Source organism: Ostrinia furnacalis, unplaced genomic scaffold (genome assembly GCF_004193835.3).
Source record: "Ostrinia furnacalis isolate ACB-3 unplaced genomic scaffold, ASM419383v2 OfSCF6054, whole genome shotgun sequence".
NCBI lineage: Eukaryota > Metazoa > Arthropoda > Insecta > Lepidoptera > Crambidae > Ostrinia > Ostrinia furnacalis.
This window is the reverse complement of record NW_021136293.1, coordinates 644,042-671,061: the sequence shown is the minus strand read 5'-3', so window position 1 is coordinate 671,061 and position 27,020 is coordinate 644,042. Positions and strand designations below refer to the sequence as shown.

Below are 27,020 nucleotides of genomic sequence, written 5' to 3'. Positions count from 1 at the left end.
GTTAACACACAAAGTCTACATTCCAATGAGTGCAATGAGCGCACGAGAACTCGATCCGAATCGTCCGAATGTTATTGTAAATTGCACTTTTTACCTTGTACACAGAGTCTACGTTTGCGCTTACGCAGACTCGGGAGCTGCGTCGAGCGCGGCGTCGGGCGTGACGTCGGACGTGACGTCGGTCGTGACGTCAGACTCGACGTCGGGCACGGAGGCAGGCGCGGGCTCCGCTTCGGACGTCGGCGCCGCCCCCGTGTCCTGGCATCAGGTCTTCCTCAGCTCCACCAGCTTGACGTCCTGCACGTGAAGGTTGTGCTTGGACTTGGCCGCGAACTTGATGACCGCCTGCGTGGACACCAGAGGCACGTGTCGGAGGTCCAGTCTGTGGAGGAATTCGTAAGATTAACAACGTTATCTTAATTTTCAGAATCACTTCATTTGGTAAGGATCGCGTCTGTGATTCAGGGGCAAGATAGTGGTCTCTCGACTCGAGAAGTTATGTGTATAAGTGTATTTATTAAGTGCATTTGTTCCTGGCCTGGCACTGCTAGTTAAAATCAACCTGATGGTACGAAAACAGAACCATAGTTCCGCAGTACAGAAACTGAAAGTCATCGCTCTAATTGAGCAATCTTAGACACCTAGGAGGACGGTTCATCAATAGTTACTTGTTTCAGCCCTCTGAGCAGCTGTCGTTGATCCGATAATGACGAGTTGTCACTACACGTACAGCTGAGTTTAGGCAGCTCCTGTGTCCAGTGCACTGTTGCTGCTGCTGTTTATGACACCCACTTTAAACCTCGATATAACATGAATCAATCCCACAGATAGAATCTAAGCTAANGCCAGCTGCGCCGCGCCCGCGTCCGTCAGCCGCGCGCACGATGACGCGTCTAGCTCGCACAGCTTGGGCAGGGCCTGGGGATAAAAGATGTATTGTTAACGTGCATACTTGTCTACAAACGGCTACAGAATCAGAACATCAAATGTAGCTTGGTCGTGCATAGGCGTTAGATGAAAGTATACGCAGCGCAGACACTCGACTCCACTCTGCGTCGCAGTTAATTGAACGCTGCGCTGGCTCGGCGCAGACGTCACACAATGTAGACGCGGGTGGCGGAGAGAGGTCAGATGCGAACAAAATTGTACATCTCACCGAAGTTACGCAGCGCATGCGTCGCAGTCCGCGACAACGCGACGCGTACGTTGAATGTTTGCTCTGAGCATACTTTCATCTAACGCCTACTCTGAACAAACGCTAGTGTGAAGAAGCTCTAAAAGCAATAGTCTTTATTTTTATAAACGACCTTCCTTATGAAATGAAAATACACCAAAAGACAAGGATTAAAACAAGAACACTGACCTGCACAACATATCTCATAGCAACATCAGTGATATCAGTCCCCGGCAGTCTCAGCACGCTAAGAGCCGCCAACCGAGACGGCTCCGCGCCAGTCCTGGCTCCTCCACCAGGCCTGGAGTTCTCTGGCGGCGCCAGAATGCCGCGGAGTTTGGCGTCGTCGAGGCAGCGAGCGAAGGACAGGTCCAGAGATGTGAGAGACGGGCAACTGGCCACCACACCAAAAGGCAATATTAACAAGACACTAACCTGCACAACGTATCTCATAGCAACATCAGTGATATCAGTCCCCGGCAGTCTCAGCACGCTAAGAGCCGCCAAGCGGGACGGTTCCGCGCCAGTCCTGGCTCCTCCACCAGGCCTGGAGTTCTCAGGCGGCGCCAGAATGCCGCGGAGTTTGGCGTCGTCGAGGCAGCGAGCGAAGGATAAGTCCAGAGATGTGAGAGGAGGGCAACTGGCCACCACACCAAAAGGCAATCTTAACAAGACACTAACCTGCACAACGTATCTCATAGCGACATCAGTGATATCAGTCCCCGGCAGTCTCAGCACGCTAAGAGCCGCCAGCCGAGACGGCTCCGCGCCAGTTCTGGCTCCTCCACCAGGCCTGGAGTTCTCAGGCGGCGCCAGAATGCCGCGGAGTTTGGCGTCGTCGAGGCAGCGAGCGAAGGATAAGTCCAGGGATGTGAGAGGAGGGCAACTGGACGAACGCAGCGCGAGCGCCGCTTCGGCTGGCGAGCCGGCCAGCGACAAGGAGCGGAGCGCTGGTAGGCGCGCCAGGAGCCTGGAAAACGATGAGAATTAGCATAACCCGAAGGTAAACTGGATGAGAATGCATGGCATTAAGTTCGCCTAATGTTAAAATTTTGGCATTGAAGTATAAATAAATAAATGGCCTTATCATAATAAGGCATTGTAAGGTTCGGGGAGTTCCAGTGTAGACAGCGTTTCGGTAAGAGAGTAACGATATGTGTGCATGATAGCCGATATCCAGGACCCCCTAAGAAAGACTGTTAAAAAAAAATCGAGTTCCTTTAAAAAGTTGTTCGGCGCAACTGTAGAAACGCTATACGGGACTAATCTCAACACTAGAACTCCTGTATAACCAGGATCTACAGCTTCTACAGCAGGTTTTCAATGAAGTTATACAAACTTATGTGCGGTAAGGGCTGATTTTTCAATCGTTAGATAAATTTTAACTGAAGAATTAATTTGGCACATTGACAGTTTCAGTATCAGAAACGTGTCAAAATGACAAGTTTATTCTTCAGTTATATGATGTCTGATGATTGAAAAATCTGCTTAAGTCAAGTTAAATTCAAGTTAAGATATTGAACTCACCACGCGAGCTGCCTTCGAGCCAGATGGCACCACTCGAGACCGAGCGACAGCGGCTGGCGGCGCGCGATGCCGGCCAGCTGGGCGGCTGACACGCGGACTTGAACGAATGACATGCTGCGCCAGAGGGATGGATCCATCTGAAAATATTAAAAGAGCAATATGTACTGGGAATAGATTATGCGGATATTAAAAAGAGCCGTATCAGTACTGGGAATAGATGAGAGAAGATCTGAGTTTATTGGGAAGAGTCTGATCCGAGTTCACTTAGGGCTATATTTCACCGGGACACCATAGCGGCGCTATAGAGAGTTACTCACCTGGTGTCCGTTTGGTTGCGCAAAGCTGCATACATTTTGTTGGTAGCGGCGACTGGTTGCGCCGCCATGGTGTCCCGGTAAAATATAGCCCTTGTGGTAACTATGTCATCCAGAAGGTCATTGCATTCTCCAGCAGTATATCAATAACAAATTACGCACGCGAAAATATATCGCGTTGAAACCCATGTTTCTCTATTTTAACAAATTACGAGTCAAAAGTGTATTAAGCATTTCCATATAAGTAAAACAGACAAGGGTGTGTGTGTGCATTGCTGCACCTGAGTGGCACAGTCGATGTCTTCTTTGTCAGGTACTTTCATCGCTGCACCGACGCCGAATATTATAGATTGGCTAACAAATGCGCAAACGCATCGTATACCTCAGCCCTTAAGAAGTATAGGGGACCTACGACGGGTTAGAGATTGGATACCATCATACCAGTTCTAGAGGCTGAATGCTGGTCATCTAGTTCTAGATCGTTTTTGTGCTCAACAGTTGGCAAGTGCAAATGCTAATCCTCCTACACCGTTGAGCAGTATTTGACAGTAGTCGCCTCAGAAGTATCGACAAAACCCTGGATGCCAGTTAAAGGCCTTGTATTTGTGTATACTCACGGAGTACTCAGCCCAGGCTTTACAGACGAGCGCACAGACGGCAAGCTCATGCGGCGTGAGCTTGGCGAACACGCACAGCATGGCCTCGCGGTCCAGCCACGGCGACGAGCCCGGCGCGCCCGGCTGCTGGATGAAGCCCATCGGCCGGATCGGGTACAACGGCTTCTTGAGGGCCTGGAATAAGGTTATAGATATGAACAGATTTTATAGTAACCCTAAAATTAAGTCAAGGGCTAGGCTACATCGAAAAATAGTATGAGTAGCGCTGTGTAGAGCGGACGCATGCGCATCGAACTAACTACGCAGCTCGCTGGATTGCAACATTCCCTCCCACTTCGCCCCTTCAGTATCAGAGCGTCGTTGTGACATCACGATCGTTAAGTGCGCAGTTAACTCGATCGTATTGTATTTTACACGCGGTGGGCAGCGGGCGCACGCCACGATCACCCGCGATTTGTATTAGCGGTGCAACTAATAGATGGCAGAGCGCCGCTCCGCCGTACACCCGCGTTTTAGCATACAGCCTTTCCACACTTGTTGCTAATTCGCACCTATTTAACCACATAAGATGCCAGTGTCGATGGAGCAGCAAGGTTCTGGAGGTGGAGGGCGGAGGCCACCGGTAAACGCAGCGTGGGATGCCCACAAGGTGGACCGACAACCTCATAAAGTAGTAGTAAGGAGCTAGATGCAGGCTACTACCTACCGGGCGATGTGGAAATCATTGGGGGAGGCCATGTTCACGGTAGATATCCTGATACTGAAATAATGGTGAAGATGCCAGGTGGCGCCAGGCGCCATTAACTGGATGTCTGTACCTTGCCGGTTCGTTATAATTGTAGGGAGCCGCCGGTTATTTATAGGGAGTCAAGCAAAGCGCCCGGGAAAAGGAGCCCAGTAGCCTTATACACGTAACAAAACTTCAACGACAACAAATCGCTGAGTTGCGATCCTATCGAGTAATCGTTCTATCAAAATCACCCTTGTGAATACGGATTTAGAACTGTTTTTCAATAGGACTTCTAGACGTCAACGAGATTTTGACTGTGTCAAAATACGTGAATTATGCCAGTTTTCACCATCAATATAGTTCCAAAATACTGGACTGTCCTGTCGATGACATTGACAGTGGGGCGCCACCGTCAATACCGGATCGCTGGTTCAGATTTTTGCCATGTTGGAAACCATATAGTTGAACGATGGTAGCGCCCCCCTGTCATTGAGTTTGGTGGGACAGTTCAGCGTGGGTCATCTATACCTAATTTTTAAATGACCTTCTACGGTATCACATAACAGGAATTTTGTTTACATAGGGGTTACTTAAAAATTAGGGATTGATGGTGAAAACGGGCATTAGGCCTCTGAGCAAGTACCCGCACTCTCTCCTGAGATTCGGTTCGTACGCCGTGAGGCAGAAAGAACCATGGGTGGTGGTGGGATTTGTACCTTGCCGGTGTGGTGGGTAAGTTGCAGGGCGAGGTGTGCGCGCAGCGTGTGCTTTTTAGGCGCGTCATCCTCCTCGCTGGAGCGCCGCTTTTTGGCGCTGGGCTCCCAACCTTCGCCGCCCTCGGCACCTTCGGCCGCTTCCTCTTCGCGCTTTATTTCTAAAAGAAAGACCATACAATTTTACTTTTTCTATCCCAACCACGCAGAACTGACGGCCGATGGGGCAGCAAGGTTCTGGATTGGAGGCCGCGTACCGGAAAACGCAGCGTGTGACGTCCACCCACAAGGTGGACCGACGACATCATAAAGGTAGCAGGAAGACGCTGGACGCAGGCCGCTAAGAACCGGGCAGCATGGAAAGCATTGGGGGAGGCCTATGTTCAGCAGTGGACGTCCTATGGCTGAGATGATGATGATGATGATCCTATCCACAGAAATCAAATATCTATTCACGATTAACATAATAGAGATAGGTAGTGATTTGATATTGTATCGGCTCGACGTTTTTAAGTTTTGCATCGTGCGCTTCGAGACATATGAGGCAGTTGTCTTCCACCGCGCTTTGTCATCACTCTCACGCACTTTATTTAAAATTGTACACCAATTACAATATCCATAAGTATCTAGAGCCCAAACAAGAAGCTTCATGCATCGATTGTAAAAGGGGATCAATTTTATTTAACAGCATGATTTTGTTGTGGACTTTTAAGTGACTGGACGGAAGAGTTCTTTTATTTTTATTTATTTTTTATTTTATTGTTAGGAAAACAAACAGCATTCTATAACACATATAGAGTTACCAATTAAACTTCACATTTGCCAAAATAGTTTTAGTAAATATTGTATTCAACTCACCCTCCTCAGTCTTCAGATGCGTCACATCGTTTTTGCCCTCGTTGTCTGAGCCTTCAGACTTGACAGCCGACGGCAGCGGGCCAGGCAGTTTGTGCTGTAATAAAAATTGTGTTTATCATAGATTAATTAACCGTTTAAGCAGGGTAAATCCACGTTACTTTACTTTCTTTATAGATAATATCATCAACTTTAAACTTACCCCAAACGAAGACTGGTAGTTGTGGTGACTCATTTGGCTGTTGGCATCTGAGCCCACGCTCATGCGGCGAAGATCAGAAGACTTTTGACGAGCGCGGAAATGACGGGGCTGCAAGTAATAACATTCGGTTATTTCAAGGAATATACGAACATGAATTATATTACTGCTTAAACTCCCAGTTTTGGAAGTGTTACCTCGGATTAAGAAAATGTGCATTAGGGGCGGTGCTACAGCGAGTGTCGTTGCATAGTAAGCGACGAGAAACGCCACGCTGATCATTTAGCACGCCTCAAGCTTGCTCTAGTTTTAGCGTAGGGCCATAAACATTTTGTATTGTGTGTATTGCAATAAGGCAATAAGGCCTTTACATTGTAAGTGACGTGTAACACTGCCGTACTACTCAAGTTCAGATAGATCTTTTTGCTAAGTATAGGATAAAATTATCACTTCACGGGATTTATTGCAACAATATCTATTTTAACGGTAAATAAAATATTTACCCCCCCGAAGTTTCGTCTCGGTTGCACCGTTAAAATAGATATTGTTTCAATAAATCCCGTGAAGTGATAGTTTTATAGTAAAAATGCAACATAATAGTTTAAAATATTATAAGTATAGGATATTCAACTTGATCATCACCTCGCCAATTTAGCTGTATCTCGTTAATGGTTATCCACTCACCTTGTAATCATGGTTGAGCCCCATAGTAGTGCAAGTAGAACATTCCCAGGAGTTGGGCAGGTCCTCATTGATCTGTCCGCCAGGCGGCACGCACGCCGGGTGCACGATGCTATAGCACACAGAGCATTCACGCAGCGACGATGGCCCGTTGCGTCCTAAAGAACGAATATAAACACCATTTATTTCATAGAACTACTCGTATGTACAGACGACAGCTCAACAGAAACCTTTTACAGCAAAAGAGCAGATAATAAAACTACATAAAGTACTGTCGTCCGTTTAAGGAACTAATAAAAAGCAAAACATATTCTACAAATGATCCCAACACCAAATTGAAAGAAATAAAACCGGAAGGAACAAAGCAACGTGCAGTTATCACAATATCTACACACTAAAAAGGAACAGTAAGACACCTTCATACTAACTCTCGAATAGAATAACTTTCGAACAGCTTTGTAGAAATAAAAAACCTGACGTTATGGGATATGGTTAAACATAAAGGTTAAGCAAACTAGCTACATAAGTCTAGCATAAACTTAAAATTTAAAACTTTTGCTTTTAATGTATGTAGGAAAAAAATCGTGATTTTTTATTGTGCTGGAGTTTATTATTAACTGTGTCTACTGAATGAACGTCGACGTTGGACTGTACGGCTAAAGTCCAGTTGCCGAGCAGATGGAATTTCGTACAATGACCCCAAGCTACCCATTATTATCGCTCGTGCGTAATTTTATTGCCGTCGCACTCGCACACTCACTGTTTTCGCTTTGTCTCGCGCGGTCGGAGCGCGGTGGAAGGTCTAGTGTGGACGCAGCTTTTTACCCAGCTATTAATGTATGAAGATGTCCCACTATTAGCTACATCTATCTACACGTAAGTATCGTGCAGTGTGGAGAGGTAGTTACCCGAGTTACCCTTAGCCTGTGGCGCGACCGGCGTCTGCATCCATCCGTCGAGGTGGCACACGGCACACGACGCTGTGACTGGGAGCATTGGCTGTGTGAAGAGAAAATATAGTGTTAGAATAAATACTGTTTTTAAACTGTAAAACGCAACAATACAAGCTGACGCTGAGTTGAGCGAGAGCTGAGTTATTAAACGACACCATTTTAGAAGAGGTCAGCTTGCCATTTGGTTTCATCCAGTCACATTTATAGACGGGTCGTGACTGTCATTAATTCGAAGGTTTATTCGGCAAACAATTGATATAGACGATTGATGGCTGATTTTTCAATCATCGAATAACTTTTAGCTGAAGAATAACAGGCTATTGGACTATTATTGTAGCTATTTGGACTATTGACAGTTTCTGTATGGGAAATATGTCAAAATGACAATTATATTCTTGAAATAAGATATCTGACGTATGAAAAATCAGTTCATACAGAAATGGCACTACTACGCATCAGAACTCCGTCAGTTCACCTACAATGCGCCGTCTTTTTCAATAGCCTAGCCTCTCTCTCGACAGGAAGGAAAGGTTGCCAATTTTTGCGAAGCGGTTAGCTTGTACCGAGCGTCAGTCCTCAGCCATACGCCTCCTAGGTGTCGTATAATGATTCCAAAAACTAGAATATAAGATTAGGTTATGTACCTGCAAGCACTGGCGCATGACGCAGGTCTGCTTGGCGCGGCCGAGCCCGCCGAACTTGACCATGTCGTGGCAGAACACGCACTCGCCGCAGTCGGTACGCTGGCAAGCTTCGCACTTCTTGCATCTGGAATTATACATGTGACGATATAAGAACGGGCCAAAGAAAGTGATAGTCAATCTATCATTGTACTACAGCAGCGAAATGTATTTAAACTAGTCGTGCAGCTGCTGTAAGTGCTATTGCATTGCTGCATTATGTAACCTGCTTTGGAATAGCTAGCACCTAAACATGGAAGACAGTTTTGAAATACATAATCTACTTTTATATTTACTTTCTAGGTTGTAGATTTAACATTTTTGTCAATTTCCAGCACAAATATCTTAGACACAGGTCGGGAAAGAAGCACATACTAAACGACTATTGTACTGTGACGTCACAGCAACAAGCAGAGACAACGCATTACTTAAAATTAAATATCCCGAAAACTATTTGACGTATTAAAAATATTTACAGAATCTTAGTTTTTGCGGAGTGTAAAACCAGAAATTGGTGATATCCTTCAATATTTCTACCAACACATTTGTTATACCGCAATATTACATAGAGGTCTTTGTCCACCAGTAGACGTCATTTCGCTGAAACGAACGATTAATAAAACATAGAAGAACAGCAACAATAATAAAACATAGAAGAACAGTAAACCACTTTCTCCAAATGTTATCATCTTCATGAATGGTTTCTGTTTTAACTTATCGTCATCCATCATTATATCTATCACCTTAGTATGTATTTATTTATTATATATTTTATATATTATTTATGTATGTGTATATGTAGCATATTTGTTTTGCTTTGTCGCTTTGTTTTATTTAATTATTTTTTTGTTATACCGCCAAACTAATTTTTCTGCATAACCCAAAGGTAAACTGGATGAGAATGCCTTATGGCATTAAGTTCGCCTAATGTTAATATTTTTGGCATTGAAGTATAAATAAATAAACAATATCTCACCTGGTGCGCCGGCGCCTGGGCGCGTTGCTGGCATGGTCGGGGCGCGGACGGGCGCCGCCGCGGGTGGAGCCGCCACGGCCGCCGCGCCCGCTTGACTGACGACGCTCGCCCGAGACCACTTCGTCGGGACCTGGACATAAATGTTATGATAAGACAGAATTCGTACGCAGAACTGACGGCCGATGGGGCAGCAAGGTTCTGGAGTGGAGGCCGCGTACCGGAAAACGCAGCGTGGGACGTCCACCCACAAGGTGGACCGACGACATCAGAAAGGAGCTGGACGCAGGCCGCTACTAACCGGGCAGCATGGAAAGCATTGGTGGCCTATGTTCAGCAGTGGACGTCCTATGGATGATGATGAGGCAGAATTTGACACAATAATAATGTGAGTAAGGATTGAAAGTCAAAATACTACCGGTCAATGAATCAATGAATTGGTTGAAATTTAAAGCCATAATTTTTTTTTGCCTTACTTAAGTAACATCGCGGCCATGCTTATTCAGATAGATGCTGCTCAGAATACAGCTATTAAATTAATTCGATCAGTAAGATAGCTTGTAAATAATCACAATGACATAAATGAGTAAGTGAAAACACCATAACGTAACGCTTTATTGCCTCTCGATCGATGTACCCAGCTTCTGGCTGAAGGGGTTGCGGGATGGGGATTCTTCTAGCCCAGTGGGGACAATCAGGATTTTTAAGCTAAGTCCCTCTCACTTAGATAGGTACTTAAAGACGAAATTTAAGAGGGATGTTTAAGTTTTTAAGGTTAGTCAGCTAGTCTCCCTGCCTCCAGTTGTTATAGCTACAAATTGATCATACCTTTGAGCACCGGCACGCCAGTGATAGCCAAGTTCTGTTTATCGTGGCGGTGTTGCTCCACCAAAGTACGGACGTCCCGCACCAGCGCTATCGGGTCAGACAACAGCTCCGGGACAGACTTGCGCGCTGCGGGCAGCTGGTGCAGATACATCACTATGGCCTGGAATGGAGATATAGTTGGTAAAGTAATAGGCAAGTTAAGCACGTAAATTATTTATTATACTTTTTTTATAAAAACCGTAAACATTGATTTAATCCAAAACGTATTCAGTATCAATCAGATTTTATATTTTGTTCTTTGGTAATCCTTTGTCTGAACGTATTTTATTTGTCAACTGACGGATTAATTCTAACTCTTGCTTTTTTACCTAGAAAACATTCCTATTATAACTGATAGGTAGGCATGTTGGGAAGGTGGATTGACGAGAGCCAGGAGCAGCACGGAAATGGCCCAGTGGCAGTCTATCGACAGTACCGTGGTTTTAGTGGAGACCCTTATTGGCTTTTTAGTACCCGATTGGCACATCGCCGCAGCCCCAGATGAGGGAGAGACGCATATAGGGACATGGACAACTGAATTAAAAAAGAGTTAAGAAGTATGGTGCGGTCGAATAAAACATGCCAAGGCAGACTCAGTTCCGCACTCAACTCCCTCAATTCATCCACTTATTTGAAACCTGTGGAGGGATAACCTGTGGTGGGCGGAAGTTTGCATTGTGCGGTTCACACAGCTTATGACCGCAGTCTGTGGAGGAACACTATCTGTGGTCGCGATCGTCACCAGTGAGTGACCGAGGAAGAAGAAGTGGCGGGACAACCGCCTCTGTGGTCTAGTGGTAAGACCACCTGCTTCAGACGCAGAGGTCCCGGGTTCGATTCCCAGTGGGGGCCAGATTTTTCTGTTCGGTTTGGTTGGTGGTAGGGCTTGTTCTACTCGTAAGTCCGCCTGGCTAGCTACCACCATCTTACCTAAGTCTGTCGCCATAACAACAATGTTAACAGCATTGTTGTGTTCCGGCAGTTAGAGGTAAGATAGCCAGTTCCTCCATGGTTGAGGATTCCGGGTGAAGCTCGCTTCCACCTTTGGCCTGATCGTCACTTACCATCAGGTGAGATACAGGCCAAGAGCTTATAAACTGAAACCTGTGGAGGGATATACCTTCAAGCCATGCAGCTCGTGCTGCGTGAGGTGCACGTGCTCGCGTGTAGCGGACGCGGGCGCGCCGGGCTGCGTCTCGGGCGCGAGGTGCGAGCGGCCCAGCAGCGCGCTCACGTAGCGGTCCAGCATGTATACAGCTTCTCCGTGAAGTGGAGGGATGTACCTTCAAGCCATGCAGCTCGTGCTGTGTGAGATGCACGTGCTCGCGTGTGGCGGGCGCGAGGTGCGAGCGGCCCAGCAGCGCGCTCACGTAGCGGTCCAGCACGTATACAGCATCCCCGTGAAGTGGAGGGATGTACCTTCAAGCCATGCAGCTCGTGCTGCGTGAGATGATGTCTCGGGCGCGAGGTGCGAGCGGCCCAGCAGCGCGCTCACGTAGCGGTCCAGCACGTATACAGCTTCTCCGTGAAGTGGAGGGACGTACCTTCAAGCCATGCAGCTCGTGCTGCGTGAGGTGCACGTGCTCGCGTGTAGCGGACGCGGGCGCGCCGGGCTGCGTCTCGGGCGCGAGGTGCGAGCGGCCCAGCAGCGCGCTCACGTAGCGGTCCAGGACATACCACAGCATTTCCGTGAAGAACGGGTAGCGGAACTTTTGAGGGACCTGTAATGTACACATTCAAGTCAATCAAGTCTTAGGTGCAATCCCATGCATCAATAGGTGCACACGATGAGTACCCGGTGCGAGCACCCGCTCTGTGTACCTGTGCAATTTTATCGTAGGCCCTTAATCGTAGCCCTTGCTCGCCTTCGTGAGTTGCAAGAACTATATTATTTGTTGTTGAATTGGTTGTAATTTTTAGGTATTGCATGAGTAGAAACAGTGTAGTAATTAGCAGGAAACACAATGAATACTTAGGCTGGGTGGCGCCATCTTGTTGTAACTTTAACAATCTTCAAAAATCTGTCAAACTCCATACAAAAAACACCAGTTACGGTAACGGTTGAAGTATGCTGGTGCAACTGAGCCTTAGAAATAAGGACGAGAACTATTGCCGTAATGCAGTTTGGCAAGTGTATCTTTATGTATTGATGTGTGTCCTTTTGTGAACAATAAAAATAAAAAAAGCTTGTAAAAATAGGAAAATACTGTTTTTGCTACGTGCATTCCTGTCTCGTCGAGAAATTGCCGGATTAATCGCAAAATTGCGCGAGATGAGAGTTTTGCTATTCGATGTTGGTTATGTCCTAAAATCCTATATCACATTGCAAGACAGTGACGGCAACAAATTGATAGCAGATGTGATACCCTTCATAAAACTGTGAAATTGTTTGTGGCGTGAACTTTGGCGCTACCATAGTGTTCTAATGAGACAAGGTCCTTAGATATTTACATTCTGATCCATAAGAGTAACAAACCTTGGTCACGTCTTCAACCTGCGCGATCTTGAGCTGCTTCTCGATGCCGAATTGGTGCAGGAAGTTGCCGCCGAATACTAGCGAGTCGCTCGGGGTATACACGGCGTGGATCCAGCCAGTTGGGATGAAGAACGTGTGGCCCGCTTGCAACTGCACAACAATAGTCCAATATCAACATGTTATCCATTTTCATCACTTTTCACTTAGGAGGGTTTCCTTAATTACGCTCATCAGTTGGCGCCACTGGCGAGTGATAGGACCTTACTCGTGTACCTTACTCAGTAGTGGTGCCAATCTGGTAACTGCAAAAGCGATAGTCCTGCCGCTTCAGCACTCACCAGTCAGTTAGCGCCACTGTTATAGCTATAAGCAAGTGTCAGAACTTCACTCGCTAGTAGTGGCGTCATTTGGCGATTCACAACACCAATTTAGTTTCATTTCATCGATTCGTGGTATTAAGTTAAATGTCAGTTAACTTTTAACGCATATTTTGAGTATTTTTTTTTTTTGGAAAGTAACAAAGTATCATAACAGAAAATAATGAATTAGTTAATATGGATCTGTACTCACGTGAACTCTAATACATTTCTCCACAGTGTCTCCGAAGAAGACGTCAGACTGTTTGCCAGAAAGCACCCACTTCTCGTAGAGCTGCAGATTCTTCTCAGTGGGCGGTATGAGCCAGAATACCTTTGCACCTGCAATAACATTATGAATGAAAACTGTTGTTTGTCAATAGGTGATAATAGTGCAACGTTTCTGAAACTTCAAGTGGCAAAAATCAATGGGTTTAGATCTAAAGTGCAAATTATAATCGCAAACCAGTCGAAAAGTGGTAGAAAAGCCCCTTTTTGTATGGAGTTTTTTATAATCGCAAACCAGTCGAAAAGTGGTCTAAAAGCCCCTTTTTTGTATGGAGTTTTGACGGATTCGATTTTCGATTCGATCAAAAAGTGCGTTTTGTCTAGGGGGGCAGAACTATTAGTTCCCCACTATGGATAGTAGCACCCTCCTGTAAATGTCATAATATCAATGGATACTTCTGTTTTATCCAACGAGGCAAAATCGGAACTTATATTCCAGTATCGATAGTAGCGCTCTCCTGTCAATGTCACACCTACCATGTCAAACGTCGATGTTTAGTCATGTTATTAAGATATAGGCCAGTATTAATACACAATCAAATATTTTGAATCTTAATCAATTCTAGTTACTTATTAGGCCTCAGTATGTCTTGCTGACCTACTGTCCTGCAGTGATGCACATAGATGCTATTAACCTACTTCTATTTTTAAAAGTCAATCAGATAACATTACGACTTTAGGTTCGAAAACAAAAGTATACTCAATATACAGTCGACAGCACGTCAGACTATACATTTACGTTGCAAAATAGCCGCTATCACAATTACATAAGAGACCATAGATTACCCGGATGTGCCGTCGTCTGTACGTGCAATCAAAGGTTTTTGAATCTTATTTCTTGTTGCGTTAGGTTAAAAATCAATTGAGAAGCGTCTTGAGGATATTTAGGGCAAAGGTGATCATGAAATATTTAAAAAACTATATTTATAACATTAAGCCTGTATAACGGGCATAACAAGTTCAAATTGTTTTAGACAAAGGAACAAAGTTCAAATTCAAAATATGGTGGAAACTGTATTCCCACTGCCGCTTAAAGGGTTCAACCTATGACATAAAGTTCTAAATCAGCTAAAACACATTTTAAAAATCCTAATTACCTCTCAAAATGTGATACCACACAGAAGTGCCCCCGAAGTCGATGTGGAAGTCGGTGTAGCAACCCTTGACCGACATCAGGCAGTATTTCTGCACTTTGGGGTACATCATGTCGTCGAGTGCGTTGGTCGACTCCGTCTGTAGAAAATAAGGCAATCAGTCCACTAATTATGTCAAGAAGGATAAAGACATGTTAACATTGGGCTCTTTGCAATTCAAATATATTTATTTTTTGTTAATTTTCCCAGTTAAAAAAGTGTAAATAAAAAACCTGACAGCAAAAAAGTACGACTTTTTATAACTTTAAAAATGTCTTCATGGATATTCTTTTTAAATGTATGCATATGAAGTGTCGAGAAACTAGTCATAAAAAATGGAGTCGCAAAAATGTTCAGCAATAAAATGTACAGCTGTCTAACTAATATTCATTAAATATAACTTTTATTAAACGCATTGTTTATGTACGCGATTCGCTAATTAATACGAACTATTATTTTTGTACCATTTGAGCAACTGTGATATTACAATTTTATGCAACTGCCTATACATATAAAACACTTTGTAAGTGTATAATTATTGCACATTATCGGAATTATATCGATAGATCACAACATAATCGATAAGGTTTTCAGGGATAGAATTGTGTTCTTTTTAAGAAGTCGTGTATTAGAATCATTATTTTGATGACAGAAACTAGCTTATGCTTTACCTATCTGCTGGTCTTTAAAGTGTCTCGGCCAAACGGTGTCCACCTAGTCGACGTAAAGCAGTTACTAATAAATTAACCAACCTGCTGGTAAGGTGTCTCGCCAAACGGTGTCCACCCAGTCAATGAGGCGCACTATGCGTAGCACTTGGACGTAGTTCTCAAGGCAAGAGTGCGATATGCCAGAGTCAAATGCCCAATGTTATACCAACCTGCTGGTCTTTAAGGTGTCTCGGCCAAACGGTGTCCACCCAGTCGATGAGGCGCACTATGCGTGGCGCTTGGACGTAGTTCTCGAGGCGGGTGTGAGAAAACTCCAGCGAGATGACATTGAGTAGACGCTCCTTGTTCGGGTCGTCGTAGTAACGCTGCCAGTCCTGAACAAGTTACGTAGTGATTGAGCAAATGAGGAATAAAGTCTGCTGCAGGGTCTAATGTTGGTGTCAACTTTTTGGGTATTCAAAAACAATGTTTTTTTCGTTTTCAATACATATTTCGTCAAATTAAGTGCCTCATCTAAATCCGAACTAATTTTAAGGCCAATAACAATTTGGGATGTTGAATCGTGTACCTAAGCTATCACAATAACAACAAGTGTCGAAAATACTTTTTTATTTTTATTGTTAACTGTATTAGGACAAGAACTCTACATAACAAAGCACGGTCGAAGATTTAGGCCCATTCACAACATTCGGACGTCATTATTTACAAAAATATGTCTAAATTAAATTAACCCTAATAATCACATGAAGGGGCTTTAAGTACTCAACAACAACCAAAATGTTTAAGTGGTCGAATCACAAACAAGGTGGCTTGTGACTCAATGAAACACTCAAAGTATGACGGCGCTAAAACTGTACATACACCGCAATTCAACAAAGAGTTTACTCTAAAAAGTTTCCACTTCTTTTTCCGAGTAGTTCGAGAGTTCATTCCAAAAAGTTCCAACTTCTTTTGCGGCTGGCAAGCAAACTTTCTACCCACCTTCATTGTCATCTCGATGTTTTTCTGCGTGTTGACATCCATGACGTCGAGCAAGCGGCGGGAGCCCACGCACATGCGCACGTCGTTCACGGTAAAGTTGCTAGTCGGCACTCTGTAAAGGCGGGAAAAGATCGTAAGAACGATTTCGTTCAGCGTCCACTTATGGTAGAGCAAAAAGATTAAAAGAAAAAGATATTTACGTGAAGACTATAAAGGCAAAACTAATATTCAATTTGACGATTTGTAAGTACTGGGAAAAGATCGTAAGAACGATTTCGTTCAACGTCCACTTATGGTAGAGCAAAAAGATTATGAGACAAAGATATTTTAGGAAGATATTATTATTTACTGACACGTGAAGACTATAAAGGCAAAACTAATATTCAATTTGACGATTTGTAATTACTGGGAAAAGATCGTAAGAACGATTTCGTTCAACGTCCACTTATGGTAGAGCAAAAAGATTATAAGACATTTTAGGAAGATATTATTATTTACTGACACGTGAAAACTATAAAGGCAAAACTAATATTCAATTTGACGATTTGTAAGTACTTTGAAAAGATCGTAAGAACGATTTCGTTCAACGTCTACTTATGGTAGAGCAAAAAGATTATAAGACAAAGATATTTTAGGAAGATATTATTATTTACTGACACGTGAAGACTATAAAGGCAAAACTAATATTCAATTTGACGATTTGTAAGTACTATGTATGTATTTCAATAGTCAATTTGACTTTTGACTTCAGGTACAACAACATAACATCAGATTAGGTATACATTTATGTTCAAAAATAGGAACTGTTACATCCACATAAAATATGATGCCACAATGTTTATGTTCACGTGCCGTTGTTAGATTTCAAAAAGGACAAATAAAAGTATTTTCTAACTCAAGCATTTATCAAGGCAGTAATTGGATGAATTACAATTTTTAAACAACTCTTGAGTACCTAAACTAATATAAATTCATATACAACGTGTCCCAAAATTCAAGGATAAGCCGGCGCCGCAGGATGGACATAGTCATGACTACTTTAGGAAAAATAAGGAAAAAAATCTATCTCAATTATTTTTTAAGTTACACAATAAATAACGAAATTCTTCGAAAATTGACACCCCTTATGATATTTTACATTCACACGACCACCATTTATCAAATATTTCTGTTTTTTTGTTTGTATCAGCAACTTAAGTAGTGCTGCTGTCCACCCCAACTCGTAAAACCCCCAGAATCCTTGCAGTTTTTACACAAAAGTTAATCAAAATACGTTATTTCCTTAAAATTTTAAACGATTTTTACTTTCACTCCACTTTGACTCATCGTTTTGTAAAAAAAAAGTATGAACACTACTGCGGCAAGTTTTTTAAAAAGTTGACGCAACTATCCAAGATTCCAAAATGGTATAATACTCTAAGAAAGCTAGTCGCAAAAAAGGTATGCGTACCATTTTTACAAGCACTTCGCTTGTTAGTTAGTATGGGATAAATCTTGCAACTGAATTTAAAACCAGTTTTCCTCAACCGATTGAGCTGAAATTTGGTATACTTATGTAAGTATGATGAAAATGCAATATTATGGTACCATTGAGCTGAATGGAGACTGGAGGTGGCCATAGGAACTTCTAAACGAAACGGCAGAATTGCATCTAGTTTGGATTCGTTGGATTTGTCTTTTCGAGCACTTTAGTGCTAGATGATGTCCAGGGTCCTGATGATGAAGTCAAGAGGTGGCAGGAGCTGGCCATAGGAACTCCTAAACGAAACGGCGGAATTGCATCTAGTTTGGATTCGTTGGATTTGTCTTTTCGAGCACTTTATTGCTAGATGATGTCCAGGGTCCTGATGATGAAGTCAATTATAATTTTCAAACGAAGTCAAGCTTGTTTTTAAAAAAAGTTTTTTTTATTACAACTTTATTTTAATCTTTTTAGTTGTTTCTCAATCTCATGGCCCAAGTGCTCGGGAAGACAAATCCAACGAACCCAAACTCGATAAGCTTCCGCCGTTTCGTTTAGGAGTTCCTATGGCCAGCTCCTGCCACCTCTTGACTTCATCATCAGGATCCTGGACATCATCTTGCACTAAAGTGCTCGAAAAGACAAGTCCAACGAACCCAAACTAGATGCCATTCCACCGTTTCGTTAAGAGTTCCTATGGCCACCTCCAGACTCCATCCAGCTCAATGGTACCATAATATTGCATTGTCATCGTACTTACACAAGTATACCAAATTTCAGCTCAATTGGTTAAGGAGAACTGGTTTTAAATTCAGTTGCAAGATTTATCCCATACTAACTAACAAGCGAAATGCTTGTAAAAATGGTACGCATATCTTTTTTGCGACTAGCTTTCTTAGAGTATTATACCATTTTGGAATCTTGGATAGTTGCGTCAACTTTTTAAAAAACTTGCCGCAGTAGTGTTCATACTTTTTTTTTACAAAACGACGAGTCAAAGTGGAGTGAAAGTAAAAATCGTTCAAAATTTTAACGAAATAACAAATTTTGATTAACTTTTGTTTAAAAACTGCAAGGATTCTGGGGGTTTTAAGAATTGGGGTGAACAGCAGCACTACTTAAGTTGCCGATATAAACAGAAAAACAGGAATATTTGAAAAATAGTGGTCGTGGTAATGTAAAATATCATAAGGGGTGTCAAATTTCGAAGAATTTCGTAATTTATTGTGTAACTTAAAAAATAATTGAGATAGATTTTTTTCCGTATTTTTCCTAAATTAGTCATGATTATGTCCATCCTGTGGCGTCGGCTTATCCTTGAATTTTGGGACACGTTGTAGAAACGTCGTTTCAGAATAAGGGTTCTGTATTGCGTAAGCAAACCCAAAGTTTCTTCAGGAAAAGGGAAATCTTAAGTTTGTTTCAAATACAGACTGGATTCTTTTACTTCAAGGAACTTTATGTAGTCCAGTTTTTCAATAATTTATTTTTAACTTTTTAACATTGTGGGTGAGTTCTTATTGTGCTGCAAATGTCAAAGGGCGATTATGGTTACATACTTGTAATTAATATGAAATTACCTATATTATCGTTGAGTCTAATACATAGCAAAGGATACGAAGACTCAGGAAAAACTTGTGACTTCGATTTTATTCGACATCAATTAAAATTTTACATCTCCAAAACCCAGTTTTTACAGATGCTTCCACGGGCTTTTACACCAATATGTATACTGATCCAGAAAATTATGTTTCAGTACAGGGTAAACATAACCTTTAACTAATTCAGTCTGCACGATTTATTTATCTAATGATTGTTCTTCTTCTTAGTCGGGCACTCTTGTCAGAGTGGTCGTGGTTGCGCTGACGAGGTACATGGTGGGATGATGTCATCTCCGAGGGTAGCTCTCCTGGCGATGTGCTTCCATTTCTGACGGTTAGAGGCGTCGCGAGTACACTGGACCATGGTGGACTCAGTGGCCTTTGTGATGGCATCTATCCAGCGGGTTGGCGATCGACCGCGTGCTCTCTTGCCTTCCACCTAGCCCTGAACTACCAGTCTCTCCATCGAGTTATCATTTCTAGAAACGTGAACAAAGAACTTCAGTATTCGTAGTTGCACAGTTGACGATAGTCTGTCTTTAACACGAAGCTCTTGAATGATTGTTCATACAAACGTAAATAATAATCTGATATAGCCCAAAAATCATCGACATACATTCAGCATCAGCCTATAATTTCACGAAAGTGCCGAACAAAATCCCAAACAAACGTAACTTCATAGAAGATTGCCTGGAGCAATAGCTACTCGGAAGTCCGCAAAGTTTTTAAAGCGATGAATAAGTACGCAAAATAGCAAATTGGCGCATAAAATCCGCGCATGCGCGCTTTATCCGCTCTGAAGATAGTCGTAGAAGAAGATACCCCTACTGTGGCGGGAACGCCCGGAGGCAACTTAGATCGGGTCTGATCGGGGTTTATTCGGGATTAGGGGCTCAGTTCCCGATGCTCTCTGACAGGAAACGCCGGTTTGCGGTTATCGAAGTCTCGAAACAAACAACGAAAGCGCTGAGCGCTTTGAACGACTTTACTAACGTCTCCTTTGTTCGATTCAATGCCTCACAGAAAATGTTCGTCGCAGCATATCAATACAGCATAACATTGATTTATCTTAGCATAATTTCAGATTCTGAATATACGGTTGACACACTTGTCGATTCCAGAAATGACGCGACAAATGCAACCATTTTGAATTTGTTTACAAGACTTTCACACAAGACACTATTGCACAATATTAGGAAGATAAATCTAGATTTTGTCTTTGTCTAGGATAGCCTAATAGCTCTATTATCTTTAAAAGATAATGATAATGATGTGGCTTAGTATCATATTCGATTTTCGTCCAGTTACGCAAAAACACTAGCTACACATTTCAAAAGATTCCATACAAATCCTATTGACCTAAATAGATAACTAGACGAAACAACAGTCCTAAAAGTGTCTTCCAAACTGCTGAAATTGAAAGATGCTGAAAGACATTTCTCTGTCGTATCGGATCCCTCTTTTATAACATTACTGCAGCTTACGAAACAGTTTCCTTGAAATCAGATTTCAGTTTCAGTCCACCCAGTAACCGGCAAGCGAAGCCAGCCGGTGTTTTGCTTGATGCACCTCTGCCATTGGCCGACGCATATTTAGAAGGTAGCGGACGGGCATGCGCAGAGCGGTGACGCCTAGCGCTAAAACTACTGCCAGTCGACGCCAAGACACGACGGGGAAACCTCGCACACAATCGTATGCCGACTTTGATAGGAATCGAGTTCTGATACGTGGAATGCTTCTTTGTTGATGACACTCAAAAATCTTCCATAAAAAATGTAGAGACGCGTGTAAAAGAGATCGAATGCGTGATTTGGGAATGTCTGAGCTGATAACATGCACTTTATTTATGCCGGGTGGGGTTTGCGAAATGTCTGCCTATTTCGTAATGACTACAGGCAATATGGATGCGTAGAGGCTTTATGAAGCCGGTCGGCGGGCGTATGCAATTTCTGTGGGCGGTTTGTGCAGGGATGATGGATTTGCCAATTTTGTGTTCGGAAGATACTTAATTTCCTATGATAGATAGGCGTCCATTTTCATTGCAAATTAATTTTGATAAAGGCTGACCTGAAGTATAAACATGGATGGTTCTGTTGGAAAATAAGGTTAAACTGATGCAAACACATTTTGTAAAAAAGAAATTGTGCCGATCTAAGCGAGCGAACCACTTCTTGTCGCGCAATCTAAAAATAGGTAAAACATAGCTGTTTTATTTGTATAGGTAAACCGGCAGATGCCTATACACCTGCGAAAGATACCTTTGCTGACGTGCCTTTGTTCGATGAGTGTGAGGCACGCTAGGGAAAATTGTGGAAAATACTCCACATCCCTAATTTCATAATACATGAATCGACGTGGAAAAGCCATGTTGTTTACGGTAAAGCTACTGCGTGATACATGGAAAGAGTCAATATTTTACTTTTTGTGACGGCCAATATTTTCAACACAAAATGTTCAGTAAAATATCTATTTCCAGAAAATGCACTGCTTATGAATATCTGAACACCTAAGCGGCTTTGATTTATTGAAGGCATAAAAAATCAATCTGATTCTGAAACACGACTTTGTAGAATGAATAATTTATATGGGCACGTTCAGCAATGTCCTTCATTTGACAGGAGATGCAGTTTCGCCTGTGCGGGGTTCCCGCTGAATAGGCAACCTAAGTCATGTAGTAGGGAGTTTCATCGCGCATAAAATTGATTTATCAGTTATTTATAGACTTCACACACACACGACTACGCAGAGTCGTGATTTGAGTGTTTTCAGCATTTCTTCATAGAATGTTATTTTGTGTCAATTTTGCAATCTTTGTTTTGTCCTATCAACGATAGGCAGCACAGTTTCAGCACTTTGATACTGTGGTTTCAGTATCGCTTGTGTTTTACCTTAGTTGATGAGTTTGGTTTCACAAATTACACAACTGATAGTAAGTTGGAAGATCTAAACTTTGCATTGTTTGACTTCATAGAAAAGATCATTGATAAACAGATTTGTTTGCACGCTATAAGTACAGTAGAATCTCGATTATCCGGATATCCGATTATCAGAACTCATTCTTCACGGTTCTAATTACCGATTTAGTCTAGTGTACCCATCAAAAGGGCAAGGCGGCGCCACCGTAACACGATATGGACGTCGTCTTGGTTCATTATTAAAAGAAATAGATTTATCTAATAGTCTAAAATATGATGTATTGAAAACCCTTTCTATTGTAAAAAGTTAATTATTGTATGATTTTACTTGAAATCGATTATCCGGATTTTCGATTATACGGAATACCTATTGATCCGGATAATCGGGATTCTACTGTAGTCACAATTTTATTTAACTGTCGTGAATTACATTCACAACTTAATTGCAATGACTCACTCTTCAACATAAAAAAGTGTGTCAAACTGTTAATTTCAACATTAATTATAATGAGATTTAAAGCGCGTGCTTTTGACCCTCACCCACGTTATTATTTATAAAATTTGATAATTTTAAACTCCTAACGAAATTATGAGTTTTCACGTTTTCCACTTATCATGTGCATCTATCAGTCCTCAGGCAGAGCAAAAAAGAGCCATTTCTTTATACTAAAATGTTTTCTTTATATTTTAATTTGAATCTTGTATTTTAATGTTTTGTAAAATTATATCTAAAACATTTAATTTTAAAAAACATTAGATAGGTATCACAAAATAGCAATTCATTGATAGCGTGTGGTTAACGTAACCACATCATAATTGTAACTATGGATTTTACGTTTAATTAAATAATGAAAAGATAAAGTCATAAAAACTTGCTGTGACAAAATAAAACTTAAAACACCGAAAGTGCGAGTCATATCTGTGTCCAAGGGGTCCCGTACCTATATCTTTTGAACATTTTAATACATGATTTTGGCGTAAAAATTAAGGAATATTCCCTTTACTTTGTTTATCGCCAGGAATAGACAATACTGATAGACAATCACGTGAGTGATCATATTGGTTCCGAACTTCCGATTTGGAAAAGTTATTACAGAACCCTAAAACATGCAAGTAATTTAAAACTCCTACAATCATGTTACATGATTAATAAAACAACGTCTTCCGTATTGTAAACGTTGTGAAGTACATTTTTAACTTGATCAGGTTTTCGTTTCGAAACAATTTGGCACCTTCATTAACTAATTAAATGGCAGTGCTCGTAATGGCGCACACAGGGAAAGTCACATTACTGGTACTGCTTGTGTTGATTTTTTAAATCGAAAACAAAGACAATGGGAGATCCATCTCTTCCATCAATGCATGTGGTTGACCAGGATTCAGGAAGGAATAAATGACAGGGAAGAATCAGAATCTCTGGTCATTCGTCATTAATTAAGGGCTTTAATTTGACAAAAATACTAGTTTTTTTTCATAATGAACTTATTACTCTCCTCTAATATACATTTCCACTATTAAACTAAAAAAAGATTTACGATATTTTTTGGAAAACCCTTGCGAATATTCAAAACATTTTTACCTGATTGGGATGTTAATGAAACCGGTCCTCGGCGCAAATTTTTACGCCAAATGTCCTACACGGTATTTTTAGGTCTTGGGTGATAACTTTTTGACCAGTAAAAAAACGGAAAATTTATTTTCCATTGCAACTCTGCTATGTGAAGAAATAGTTAACTGTTTCGGAGTTTAATGTTGTACCTACTTCCAAAAATTACGTAAATAAAATAAAAATAATATCATGTAGGTACTAAAAATAAACTTACAATAATTTGTGAATATCAAGTACTACAGTAAATGACTGACTGGCTGACTTAGATGTAAAATTGAAAGGGAATTTGTTTAGGTATGGATATTGTTGAGATTACATAGTATGACTTGGCTATTGTTTAAAATAACAATAATGTATATACAAAGGTACTGGCAGCTGAACATACAGGGCCATTCAACTGCAGAATTACAAAATAATAAGTACTTCAAAAATATTCTAACCGGTCAACATGGAAATCGTTGGGGGAGGTCTATGTTCAGCAATAGACATCCTATGGCTGAAATGATGATGATGATAGACTTCAAAAATATACCAACCTCAGCCCCAGTCCGGTCTTCTCTTTGAACAGCAACGGAGTGGTGAATCCGTTCTTCTGCAGGTAGGAAATGGTGATGTCCGTTCCATGCATCTCCAGTACAGCACCGGTGTGTTCAAAGCGGGGACTCTCCAGCTTGTCAGCAAGAGAGAAGCCCCGGCCACCTTCCACTTCATCGTCTCCGAGAGCCCACTCATCGGAATAAAGTTTACGTTGCTTGCGTTCACGCTGGCAAAAAAACAATTAACTTAGTGCCTTTGTAAGAAAATAAGTTTTTTTTTTATTTTAAATTGAATTTACATTTTTAATCTGTTCCTGCTCATGATTAGTTTATTGTGATGAAATAGTTAAAGTAGGTAGGCCTACTCAAATGTTACAGAGATGAGAGAGATGATCTAGTAACTGTGTATGTAGAAGATATTATTTATGATCGTTTTTGATGAAAAAAAAAAACATTTTTTACAAAAAAAAGTATTAAAATTTCATTTTACATAGTAATTAATTTTTTTATGGATTCAGCCTATTAAATAGCTATGAGTTCTTTAAAAATGAGTAAGAAGCATCAGATAAGTGTTTCATTTATATTTATCTAATCATGATAGTGCCAACAGACAAAATAATCATAGTATTTTTGCCATTCGCCTATTTTGTCTAGTCAGAACTGATTATTTATTAAGAGTGAAAGAATTTTAGTCTGAATTACAAAAAACTTTCAGACAGACTTTCTCTTTTCCGAGTAACTTTTTCTATCGTTTTTTGCTAAAATCAGCCTCTTTTTATTTGGTTGGAGTATAGGAAACGGGGCGCTATGGGGCACGAGACTTAGAAAAATTTTTATGAAAAAAATTTTTTTTTTGAATTTTTGGCTTTTTTTGCCGGGAATGTTTAGAATAGATAAAAATAAGACTAATCTTCAGATAACTTTTTTTTCTAGGACCAACCGTTAACTTTCTAGAGCCAATTAAAAGNAGATTTGCGAAAATTAGAACTTTTTGGAAAAACCGTAAAACTTTAATCGCTTCTAGAGGGTCGGGGGTTGGTCCTACGGGGATGAAGTACATGACCTTTTCTTCTTGGTTTGAGGTCCCCTACATGATGGCATCAAAAGAATCGCCACTTTCGGGAAAAAAATTTTTGATCGAAATTATTCTAAGTGTCGGAAGCCACCTTTAATTGGCTCTAAATCTGAAAGCGTTTGTTTTAGAGAGGTAGACCATATAAGCTTTTGTGCTTTGTTTTACGTCTTCTATGCGATTCTTGCAAGAAAACAAGGAATAATTGAAGAAAAAAAAAACTCGTCGAAATTATTCTAAGTGTTGATAGCGCACTTTTAATTGGCTCTAGAAAGTTAACGGTTGGTCCTAGAAAAAAAAGTTATCTGAAGATTAGTCTTATTTTTATCTATTCTAAACATTCCCGGCAAAAAAAGCCAAAAATTAAAAAAAAAATTTTTTTCATAAAAATTTTTCTAAGTCTCGTGCCCCATAGCGCCCCGTTTCCTATACACTGACCATAAACTTAACAATAAAAATAAACTTCGGTTTATGAATGTTTTTAACGAGTAGAACAAAGGGAAGTAAGTATTTAAGTGTATGGAAGTGGAATTAGTATGAAAAATTAGCAATCAATATGTCATGTAACTATGTTTTTGGGCGATCTACTCTCGGCCGACATCGAGTAATTGTTCGGCGGGACGGAAGATTAGACGAGTAATAAAGTAGATTAGGAACGAGCCCGACGTGTGGTGGCACCGCGCAAGCTCGCGGCCGCCTGTCCGACACTCGGCCGCGGGAGGGATACGCCTTCGTCGCTTCCCTACCAGAAGCAGAAATCATGCCCTGCAAACATCGCAGCGCGCAACTCTACGGACCAAGTCCGAATTTCCAAAGTCGCTATAACACAATATTGCGATCTCTGTAACTATTATAGATTTTAACACCTTCTCGCATGCGCGACTGCATACGGCCGCCGCGTTTAAACTCGGTCGCGAGCAGCGTGATCGCAAAAAACCGAGTCCGATGACCCTCAATGATGATCATCACACCTGATATCATAGCCATCATAGGAACACCTAATTTAATCTCAAAAGTTTCGTAAATCGATACACGATGCAGCGATGCACCATTTCATGTTTACGTGATCCCAGATAAAGCCACCATGGCGTCACCCGGGACTAAATACGTAAAAAATTAACAATAAACACTCACCAGTTGCCTTGGAACTTGTTTTTTTGTATTCGGCAGTGTTTCCGACATGTTTACGATAGTCAGAAACACCGCACCACGAATTTAACACTATTTTACGTAAATATTTTACACAGAGCACAAGAAAAAGAAACGCAATCCACCATTTGCAACAGTCGACACTGCTGCCAACACTGCGGCGAGCAATCACTCCGGAACTTTTACTTGATGTTGGTACTCCGTAAAGCGCCCTATTGGTTTATTTATGAAACACAATGGCGCGAGTGTTTAAAACATCGCAAAACCTATTTTGCCATTGATGAAAATTAATACATGATAATTTGATTAAGTTAAATTATAAATTGGGCTTGTAATGTCTAAAAATAAATAATTGTGATTCAAAGTAGTAATAAGACTTGGATAGATTATAATAATGATAACAACACGCAAACACGGTAGCGTCGTCATTGCATGGCATTTTCCGACAAAGGAAGTGTGAGGACATTTAAAACGGGATGGATCACGGA

General features: G+C 41.5%; 1 protein-coding gene across 1 annotated transcript; it reads right to left on the bottom strand.

The window, feature by feature from the left end:
- Nucleotides 1-834: 834 nt before the first annotated feature.
- On the bottom strand, nt 835-26,692 carry Kdm2 (Lysine demethylase 2). The gene is made up of 21 exons (XM_028317113.1): nt 26,518-26,692; nt 24,312-24,538; nt 16,189-16,300; nt 15,417-15,581; nt 14,501-14,636; nt 13,330-13,457; nt 12,760-12,909; nt 11,828-12,004; nt 10,245-10,404; nt 9,420-9,549; nt 8,408-8,531; nt 7,719-7,809; nt 6,814-6,968; nt 6,133-6,240; nt 5,934-6,027; nt 5,079-5,236; nt 3,633-3,806; nt 2,702-2,838; nt 2,061-2,144; nt 1,610-1,814; nt 835-918 (listed from the first exon to the last, which is right to left on the bottom strand). The coding sequence occupies exons 1-21, from the start codon at nt 26,563-26,565 to the stop codon at nt 835-837; spliced, it is 2,847 nt and encodes a 948-aa protein (XP_028172914.1). The 5' UTR covers nt 26,566-26,692.
- Between the last annotated feature and the right edge of the window lie 328 nt (nt 26,693-27,020).